This window comes from Poecilia mexicana, unplaced genomic scaffold (genome assembly GCF_051168715.1).
Source record: "Poecilia mexicana isolate PSO_F unplaced genomic scaffold, ASM5116871v1 scaffold_12, whole genome shotgun sequence".
Taxonomy (NCBI): Eukaryota; Metazoa; Chordata; class Actinopteri; order Cyprinodontiformes; family Poeciliidae; genus Poecilia; species Poecilia mexicana.
The window spans coordinates 11978920-11990356 of NW_028263381.1; the positions used below are offsets into that span (position 1 = coordinate 11978920).

Sequence of the window (11437 nt, forward strand, 5' to 3'; positions counted from 1 at the left end):
GGAACACCAGAGTTTGCATAACACTTGGATACAGAACTTGATGTCCCAGTTGTGGGTCATTCTGTGTGTTGTGAGAATTTGTGTGTGTATAGTTTCCTAGAGGTAACTTTTGTTCCTTATGCAAATACATGGGGAATTACAAAAAGTACAAATTAACAGTCACTTCCACAAGGAGAGTATGCTAAAAAGGGCATTGCTAACAAAGTTGACTGTTAACAGAGTGTTCTACCCAAGCATATTAATGGAAAATTAAGTGGAAGGAAAAGGCATAACAGAAGAAGGTGCACAAGGAACAAGGATAACTGCAGCCTGAAATTTATGGCAAGCAAAGTTCATCCCAGCATCTGGGGTAGATTCACATAGAGTGGATTGCTGCTGTAGTTACTACTTCAACAGAAGCTATCAACCACCCACTGGCATATTCAGGGCAAGGGCTACAAGTGTAACATTCCCTGTGTAAAGAACTACAGTCAGTGCCAGAGGTGTCTCACCTGGGCTAAGAAAAAAACATCTGGACTGTTGGCCAGTTGTCCAAAGTCCTCTTTCCAGATTGAAGTAAATGTTACATTTCATTTGGAAATAAAGGTGCCAGAATATGGAGGAAAATAGAAGACCACTGTAATCCAAATTGCTCAAAGACCAGTGTGAAGTTTCCACATTCAGTATTGATGACAACCTGGGGGCCATCACTGAAGCAGCCCGAGCTTCCTTAACACCTCAGCATAGCCACAGGCTGTTCACCTCCTTGCTGTGCCACATTGATGCAGTGATTCATGCAGAAAGAGTCAAAAGTAAGCACACACCTTTCAATGAGTCCATGTGCAAAAATCAACACATATTTGGGTAGCATTTCTGTTTTTTTTTTTTTTTTTTTTTTTTTAAAGGTACTGGTTCCATGTAATATTCAAATGTAATGCTACGTGAATTTTTCATTTGCTCAAATCCATGGTCATCAAAGTCAACAGAAATAAAAGTTTCAAGTACTCTGTGTGCCAGGCCACGCTGGATGCATGTGACTTTCAAGCCGTCAGACAGGACTGCATGGGAAATCATCGCCATAATCAATATAATCCTACTGGGCTGGGAGCGTCTTAGAAAAGCCCTGTCACTCTGCATCATCATCAGATAATGTAATATGAAACCATACTCCTTAAGGAGAAAGACACATGTCAGGTCTGGGCATTCAAACTTTTTATTCACAAACATTCCTTTAACTAACATAATTTGACTAACTTGGTTTTATGCCATATTGCATAGAATGTTGTCTTAAAGTGGCACCCTGTCATATCATATCATGGAGCACTATTCATTCTACTGTGCAAAAACAGAATAAATATGGCACAATAGATACCTTAGGGGTGGCCAGAAACCAGAGGATGAAGAGCATTAATTAGAGATACAAACAAGAGAACTATGGTAACTCTGGAGGAGCTGCAGAGATCCACAACTAGCAAGGCAGAATCTGTTTAGAGGTAGTTATAAACGGTGCACTCCACAAGTTTGGCAGCAAGAAGAACAGAAGCAATAAGATAGCATTTAATGAAAAAAAAAAAGCCATCAGGAATACTGTTTGCAGTTTTCCACAGGCCATGTAAGAGACATAGCAAAGGTGTGGATTAAGGTGGTCTAGTCAGATAATACGAAACTTTAACTTTTTGTGTTGCATGCAAAACACCACTTGTGGTGGATAACCAACACTGCGAATTGCCCTAAAAATCCTGTTTCCACTGCCATGATGACATTGGCAGCATCATGTTGTGGGAAGGCCAGGGAAGCAGGTTAGAGTAGATTATAAGATGGGTGGATGGAGAAATTCTGATAGAGGCTGAACAAAACCTAAAACTGGGTCAACTTTGTGCAAAGTTCGAGGGGCTGAGTTCAAATGTATGCCATACTTTTCACATTGGTCTATCTTTGAATAAAAATATTGAAAGCCATGCATCCTGTTCTTTCCACTTGACCTTTTATCCACTAATTCATGTTGTTTGTTTACATACAAAAAAAAAACAAAAAAAAACATTGAAGCATGTGGCGGAAAGTTTCAAGAGGCACGACTATTTTTGAAAAGCACTGTGCTAGTTTTAAATGTATTTTTATTTTATTACAATTATTCAAAATTAACAACATGTGCTCACTTTTAACAGTAACAGCAAATACTGCATGTAGAGTTGGTAAACATTACTGTCACCTACATCCTATCAGATTTCAAAGCTCTTTACTTAAATGTAACTTACAAACTTAACTGGAAAAATTACTGATGAGGGTTGTTGTGCATTTGAGAAACCAGTTAAGTCAGCATGCACCCGTAAGTTGAAAACAAGCTTTCCAAAGGTCAGCGAAAACATCACCGTAAGCATTGATGTAACAAAATGCATTCTGGAGGAGGGGGAAAAAAAGGAGTAAACAGATATTGCAGTGGTCAATAACAGTTAAAGAAAAAAAAAAGCAGCAGCCACAAACAACACCGTGCTGGGATCAAAACAAGGGGTTAGAATATTTTTAGAGGCAGTTGGATTTTTGTGGGCTGAGTTAGATTTAAAAGATTAGGCTCTGCTGAATTTGTTTGATTGTATTTGTTGCCTTTTGGCAACAAATACAATAACCAATGCTGATGGACCTAAGTCTTAAAAATGCACACATAAGATTATGCATAAATACTAATCAGGACTAATAATTCAGGAGGGGTCAGAACAAGATGAGGGGGCTGGGCACAACAACAACAACACCTGCAGAAAATAAAGTGATTTCATAGCTTATTTGCAAAGATGCTCCATTTGAGCTGGAAGTTGTGTCAGGGGTGTTTTTGGACAACCATTTGGAAGTTGGAGCTTGTGTTTCTCTTGCATCAGATTCTATAAACCCAACATATGTTCCTGATATGGTACTGAGGAAAATCAAAGTGTAGCTTGGGTCTCAGGAGTCCTTCCCTCAACTCCCTCAGCTTCGTTTGAGACTCACAAGAGGTGGCTTTTGTCGTTCAAGAGTTTGCGGAACTGGCTAACATTACGTAAAAGTGTTCTGTATGGCAGACAGACACACCACTGAGTATTTATGTGATCACAGAAGAGGGATGTTTTGAGGTCTGAGGGTCTGACAGACAGGGGACGTGGGTGGGAGGGGAGACGGAGAGGCATGTAAATTTTCTTTTATTGTTTCGAACGTCTCAATGCAGACTGGCTTACAGGAGGGCAAGGAGGACTGAGTTCAATTCAGTTCACCTCAGTTCACCGGCAGACATCTGTACAGCAAGCAATGACTTGTGTTTGCAACGCTCCCTATCGGTAAGGAATGGTAAAAAAAAAAAGAAAAAAAGATGTATTTATGTCAGTGAAAAAAGATAATGCACAAAAAGCGCTATTGGTCAAAAACAAATGATGTAGTATTAACGCTTTTGTGGGACTCCTGTACGCATGGCTGCAGTCAGCAGTGTGCACTAGACGGCAAGCTTTTCCCCTGACGGCAGGGATCCGTCTGCTGAAGTGACCGTGCACCTACATCTGCCTTTATCGCTGAATATTAATGCATCACCTCCAGTCTGACTGAGTCTTAAATTAGAACCGATTGTTTCGCACAGTTGTCGGCGTTGCAAGGAGCGCGTGTAAAGCCTCCGGAATAAAAAAAAAAAAACAAAAAGCGCACCTACACGTCTGCACATGAGGGGAAACCCTACATCTTGCAGTCTCCCATCTCGTAACTCCGGTAGCCAATCCAGAGGTGTCGATTTGGTGATGGGGGTGGAAGGTGGAGTGCCGAGAGGGGGGACACTCGGGCTTGCGGCGTGAGCTGCGAGCTTTGAGCGCCTCCACATATCCCTCCGACGGATCTCTCCCGTTTTGTGCCGAACGTGACGTGCTCGCGCACAAAGTTTTGACCATTACATCATAGCTTTAAAATAGCCAAGCCGGCTCAGAGAAATTACATTTTACGCACAGTGACATCAGCTGCCGGTCAAAGATGCAGTAGCCTATAACTGATGTCCATATTTTCTCTATGGGCTTTAAGATTTCTTATAGGACAAATCATGGATGTCCAGATTAATAATAGACCAAAATAAATTTGTGCTTAAAGGAAAATCTTGTCAAACTAACGTTCTCCCTATAAGGTGGGAAACTTTAATGCAGTAATAATATATATATATATATATATATATATATATATATATATATATATATATATATATATATATATATATATATATATATATATATATATATAAAGTCTCCGGTGCGTTACCTAAAATATCCGCTGCACTTTTCAGAGCATTACATCATTGTCTAGTCTGATAAATTAACTCATTTTAAACTCTGCGCGTTGCTTCTTTTGGAAAACAGCACAAAACCATGATACATTAATCCACTTCCAACTCTCACAAATGAGTTGGAATGATAATAAAAAGATAGAAATTCTACCTGCTATCACTGTGGGCGATCGCTGACCTCCCTCCGGTTTGATCCACATCTCCAGAGTAAAGTTCCCTCTCGGTATCTCCACGCCGGGCTTCAGACGCAGTTGATCTCCCCGACCGGTAAAATAAACAGCCTTCCCCCGTTCTGGAGAGTCTTCCTCCGCGTGAGAGGAGCGCCGGCGCTGGCGGAGCACCCGCCGCTCCAGCCCGGGTAAAGACCGCTTGCCCCGGGGCAGACGTGTGGCACAAGCCCCTGGGATGGTGGCTCTCGCCTCCCTAATGCGCACCAGCTCCCTCTTGGATCTCCCTTTTCTCCGGACTGTCCCGCACTCTGATCCAAAACACAGGATGAGGATCACCAGGCAAGACACCCAGGGTGATGTCCAAAGTTTCATTTTTCGGACAAAAGCTAAAAAAAAAAAAAAAAAAAGAAAAGGAAGAAGAAAAATCAAAAATAAGAGGTAAAAGAAAAATAAAATAAACAAGTAAAAAAAATGAAAAAATATAAATGTCCAAAATGTTCCTCTGCTTAGGATCCTCCCGAGTTTTTCCTTTCTCTCTTTTTACAGCGGCAGAATGTCAAACCGTATAAACTGTCTAAATAAACCCATAAAGCTATGCTGTTTTTCCCTCTTTATATTGCTAAGCCACGACCCCCTCTCTTAAGCAAAACTACTCTGGAGACATTCAGGGGACACGGGAATATTTCATTCATGTATGTGTTCCACGGGTTCTTTTCAGTGGGTCCCATTTAGCCAAGGGGATGACTAATAACTAATCAATCAAGAGGGGGGTCTGGCCGATGCCCCCCTCAGTCCCTTTGGAAGGTAGGAGTAACTCGTAGAAATCCACAGTTGTCCGCCAACCTCTTGTCACACCTTTTTGTTGTTTCCTTATCCTACTCGTAAAACAGCATAAGAAATGGCACACAGCCTATTAAAATCCAACTGACAGCCACCCGACCTCTCATATTTATTACAGAGAAAAGGGAGATAAATGGAGATCAAAAATGAAATAATAATAAAAAAAAGAAAGAAAACAGAACTTCCCTTTTAGTCTGTGTGGCAGTACAAAAGTTGAAATTCACTATGATATATCAGTTAAGGCGCAGGAGAGGCAGAGGGACAGAGAGCTGCAACACTAACCATCGCGGTCCTCACTGATTGCCTGAAGCAGATAGCCTACACTTGGAGGAAGGAGTCGGAGCCCGACGTCCGCATCCAGCTACTCTCACAACTCAGTTAAAGAACAAGTCATGTTTCAAACGTTCCGGGGCTTTCTGTGTGCATGCGTGCGTGCGTGTGTGTGTGTGTGTGTGTGTGTGCTGTGCATGCACGTTGTGTGTGTGTGTGTGTGTGTGTGTGTGTGTGTGTGTGCGTGTGAGAGAGAGAGAGAGAGAGAGAGAGAGTGCGCGTGTTTTCATAGTGGGAAGTCACACAGGTAGCCAACTCTCACTGACGGCAGTTCCCTTCGCGGTACACAGTGATACGATGATGTTTAGAGTTTGTGAAGCGTATATGTATCCCTCTAGCGGCTACAGTTTAAACAATCCTACACTTGCACACGTCGCACAACAGGAGATCATTACCAGGCAGTATAAGGGGCATAAAGTCCAATCTAAGCCCGATTATGTTTGTAAAAAGGTTTTGTGTGGTGTCAATAGTCACAGCTGATATTGCAGATAGGCTTATTTATCACTCTCAGCACTTATTGAAATTGTTGAATTTACCTGCGTGATAGCAATGCGCTTCCGTACAAATGCAATGCTTAAGATTTTAAACAACAAAAAAGACAAAATCGTGATCTAAATGAAGAAAAGCTATTCTTAGTATTGTTCTCTTTAGAAACTGAACAGCTTGTTTTGGTTAAATTTTGATTTATGGGTTAATGGATTAGCTAATATTATTTAGTTGATTGATTTAAGTTGGCAAAAAAAAGCTCCTTAAACTCAACTTCTAATCATCTTTGCCTTTTAATCAAACAAATTAAGGCAACTGAGAAAAAAAAGTTCATTAATAAAGATGGAAAATTCCAGTACTTTGTCCATGTACATAATTCATACCTCTACATTGTATGACATGGCTTCAGTGCCATAATTACTGCGCTCTCAGCTGTGGCTACTTCCTTGACACAAGAGGCTATATCCATACCGAATCCAGCTGCTGATCTGATTAATGATAGTCGACACTGGTAACTGAGCGGCTGGCAAATGAGAAGGAGACTATTGTAACTTTAGAGAGGCTAGTGACTAGCATGCCTAGTCACCAACTGAATTGGCTTCTTCCTCTGCTGTCTATTAGCACATATAGCATTAGCTACTCACTCAACAGTGCCGATCTATCATTAATCAGATCAGTAACTGGCTGTGGAAAGGATATAGTGTTCCGTGACAAGTAATTAGCCTCTATTGGGTGCGCAATAGTTTTAATTATAGCACTAAAACTGTGTTATAATATGGAACCAGAACATATGGCATGATTTTAGTACCATAAATTGCACAATAATTATAATTATGGCACTAAAACCACCCCATAATTTTGTACCCACACATTGCCATTTTAGACCTTCACGTCTCCTGTTTCACAACTGTAGTTGAACCTTTTCCGTGCTCTTAACCCACTGAATTTTTATTTTTTTTTTTAATGTTGTAAAGTATTTTTAATAAATTATGGAGATAGACATTCATAATATTGCTGGAATCTCACATATAATTGAAACTATGCTGTTTTCTGAAGACAGCCTGAATATGCATGTTTGGGCCGGTCGACTCATTAAATCTGACAAATTTCTCCTCAAAGCATTTCTGCTCACATACATTGTGTATTGGAATACATTGATCAATTTCCCTCCTGATAGACAGTAGATATGTTCAAAAAATGGTTCCATCATGAACCCACAAAGACAAGGCTGTGACTGAGATACATACATTGGTCTTTCACGAATCATGTGAATCGTGATATCCAACACATGCGAGCTTTCAGCATTATTGAGAAACCAAAGAGACATGAACTAAAAACCCTAAACGGCTAAACACTTGTGATCTTTTCTTGAGCAAATTGCAGTTCCCCTCTTTTCAAAAACTCACTTGACCCACTGACTATATGTACGAGTCTGAAACTCCAATCTTCACAAAACTAAGGCAGTTTATGTTTTTTTTTTTTTTTTTTTTTTTTTTTTTGCGTACCGCTCTGTTTCAATTCAACCGAGTTCCATTCAAATGCATTCTTGTGCTGCAATGTTGGGTCCGTTCATGAAAGCTCTCATCTGACCAAAACCTGATCAACTGGACAAGTGATTTATGTCTATTAAAGCTATAAACAGAATTGGTGAGCCTGATGGAGTCCAACAGCAAATGGGAAAAAGTCTGACTCATTACTAGTAAAACAAATCAAGCTCTCGCCTGTTTATAGAGGTAACAAATGGTCCTAATTGGCCCAAAAACCCACAATCTCTCACAGAACACCATTTTCAAGCAACCAATACATTTTACTAAGTTCACCAGATTTTTAAGGAAGAAAACAATTAGCAGACTCAAGAAAATTACTACTCCAACTTAAAGTAACTAACTCACAAAAGCTCGCAAATAATTTTTTGTTGTTTGGCAACAACTCCAGGGAGTTTGTTTCATTATTAAATCCAATCAATAAAACACACACACACACACACACACACACACACACCTACACACACACACACACACACACATACACACACACACACACACACACACACACACACACACACACACCCCCACACACACACACACACACGCAGTGCATCATTTTTTAAGACACCCAAGTAATGGTTCTACAACTTCTTTTATAAATTGTTTCAAATTTATCGAGCGTTCCAGTTTTTCATTTGAAACAACTTGCTAGATTTTGCAATGTACATGAACTGTTTTGTTCTTTTCTCATGTCTATGTCTGCCAAATGTTGAAAAAGTGTTGCGGATGTGTACGTTTCAGGTTGACTCACTCGAGCATGCTGATGTTTACCGACGGTCACTTTTGACAGATGTAAATTTCAAAATCAAACACTCAGACAATACTTTTAAGCCTTTGAGCCTGGTGTAAAACCTTTCAAAGGCCCAAGCAGCTAACTGAAAGCAAAACTTTTTTTTTCTATGCAATGTTTCTGTTAAACTGCAAATTACTCTTACATACAGAAAAACAAAACTACCTTTGCATTCAGAAACATTCAGACAGCTGAAATCTTCCTGTTTCCTGTCTGTTCTCCTCCTGTTGTTTATAGCAAATGTGTGTGCAGACAGCTAAAAGCTGCCACCAGCCATAAAGAGAAGAAGGAACAAACATTAAATATTTACTTTCTTCCTCATATGGTCTTGTGACTTTTGAGCCACATATTTCTTTTTGTGTCCCCAGGTATTGGTGGGTGGAGTGGCAGTGGGGAGGGAGAGATATAGAGAGGAAGTTTGTTGGTTTAAAAAGTGTTTGAAAGTTGCTACAAGAACACCTTAGGAAATAATCACGGACTTCAAGTACATTTAAAATAAACACTGTATATAAATTTGTGTGGTAAATTTTCCTTTGGGTGATTGTCTCGAACACTTCCTACAAATTTGTTTCTGTTTGAAATTTTACTCTTCTCTTTTGGTCAGTCAACTCTTTAAATTATAAAGTGGTGTAATTTTAAAATATTAATGCCCAGAAAATGCAATTACTTCACAAGTTTATTTACAAATTAGTCAGAAATACCATGTATCTTTTATATGCTCAAATTATGGTTGTCTTCTGTTATGTAAGGTCTCGGTTAACTGTTTCTGGATAACATCAGCCAACCCATCTATGGCCAGACCAATCATAATTTCAATATATCAAACAACTTTCCACCCATATCTCTTCTATTTGCAAGTCGTAAAACGTTTTGATGTCTTCTTTTGTAAACAGGCCGATTGTTGGTTATTTGTGGACCCAGGAAAGCAACATCCCACTTAAACCCAACGACCTGTGACGTTCTAATCCATATGGGCCCCTACGCAATTTTGCAAATCGCATGGCAGATCCGAGTTAGTCCACAAAGTGCAAACCACCATCAAAGAAGCATTACGTTAAGATCAGATGGGGCAAGAGTGAAAAGGACAAACTCCTCAGATAATCCTTTGTGAAGGAAAGAATCCCAAACTGTGCTTAAAATGTATGGTAAACGGCAATTAAATCTACTGGCTCTTTTTTAAAGTGCAATATGTTAAAGTGTGACGAAAACATTATGAATATTCCCCTAAGAGAAAGAGCAACACAAACTAAATCAAAACTATGTTATGGATTAATCTATGTTTACTATATTAATGGTAAACTACATATTTAGTATGTAATAAAGAGCTATATCTGTAAGTGACACTGTTAGGATTATCTGCATTAAAAATCTGAATCCCCGCCATACTTTTGGCTCCCCCCAACCCCTGTGCCACTCACTTTTGACCCAGTGGGGGATTACATCTGTGATATCCAAAAGGGAACAGCCTGATAAAGTGGGTAAATATACTAGCACACAGATTTCATTGCAAATCTGCACGTGCGATGGCATGCCGAACATTTTTCTGACATTGGTTTCGATTGTCTCGTTGGCGTTCAGCTTCTCAATCCTGCCCATGTAGTCTCTTGATCACTTGTGATAAACGTATTTGCAGTCCTCTGCTGTAATCCTGCTACATCATCCAAGTGAGTGTGGAGAAGTGCAAGTCAAATGTGGGGGAGAAAAAAAAAAAAAGCGCAGTCCTATAATCCATTAATGCATTCAGTTTAATCTGTACCGTGGCTGTTCTAGAAAGAAAATCTAAGTACCTTGTGTTGATTATCGTAGCTGAGCTCTTGTTAAAATAAAACATAATGGCATGTCTTTATAAAACTTTGCAAATTAGGCTGAAATTAGTATATTCATGGGAACTGTTAAGCATTTAGCGAAGAAAAGCTTTAGTTTCACCCAGAACTTAGTAAGGTGGTCGCTATTTCTAAATATAATACCGTTACAAAAATATCCATTAAAGCACTTAAGAGTATTATCCCATTCTACCCACAAACAGATACCAGCCTGAGTTTTCCAGGCTTCCGTGAAAACTGGCACGCATGCACTTTCCAGTAAAAAGAAAGCACTGGCTGACATGGAGGTGTGGTTCCTACTTTAGCACAGAATATTTCTACTACTAAAAAATGCAGATACGTGCAAGAATAGGGGTTAATCTTCTCTAATGCTGGTGACAGCTGTCATTAATATGTGCTCAGCGTGGAAGAGTAGCATTCAGCTGGACAGAGGCATAATATAAACTGAAGATGGAATCTGCTTTTTGTTGCGGGTTGAATGTGAAATGGTGATTTGACAGAAAATAAGATTATTACTGACTTGCATGAAATCTGTCATGCTGGTGAGTGCAATTTTCTCACTATGTAGAAAAATATTTTTTCTCAAGCTGTGGAGTTTAATATCAGATTAATTCCCCCAAAAAATTATAGAAATTATCCACTCATGTGAAATTATGTAACTTCAGCAATGAGCTAAATTATATGTGTATATATATATATATATATATATATATATATAAAACTACTTTTCTTTTTTCCTTTTACTTGTGCGGTCTAATAAAAAGTTCAGTTTTTTTAAGTGTGGTTCTGTGGAGTCACCAGTGGTTGTCTCAGCGAAACGTATTCTCACTTTTAGGTGTACATGCAAAATTCTATCTGTAGCAGAAAATCAAAAGTACAAATCACACATCACACGGAAAACACCATCCACAAATTGAAGAAACTGGTTATTGTTGATTGGGAGATTTATGGAGCCGTGCAATGTTCTTAAATCACAGGTTTCTCCCGTCTAAACAAATAAAAGATGCTGCATCAAAGACAAAACTGGAAAGCTATGGTGGAGTGGAGAAAAACTACATGTTGATAATTCTAACACTTAAAAGTGGCCAGTTTGATCTCTTAATGATAATAGAATGTGCATTATGCATATAAAATTAAAGAACTACTTCAATAATTAGATCTTACACAAGACTTCCACAGTCTAGTACAAATTG

The 11437-nt window shown here is 39.2% G+C and overlaps 1 protein-coding gene across 1 annotated transcript in view; it reads right to left on the reverse strand.

Annotated features, from left to right (window-relative positions):
- Positions 1-5757, reverse strand: part of pappaa (pregnancy-associated plasma protein A, pappalysin 1a) — a 101543-nt gene extending 95786 nt beyond the window's left edge. Inside the window, exon 1 of the mRNA XM_014986355.2 lies at positions 4410-5757. Within this exon, the coding sequence (XP_014841841.2) occupies positions 4410-4800 (391 nt within the window). The 5' untranslated portion in view covers positions 4801-5757. The remainder of the gene's footprint in view (positions 1-4409) is intronic.
- Between the last annotated feature and the right edge of the window lie 5680 nt (positions 5758-11437).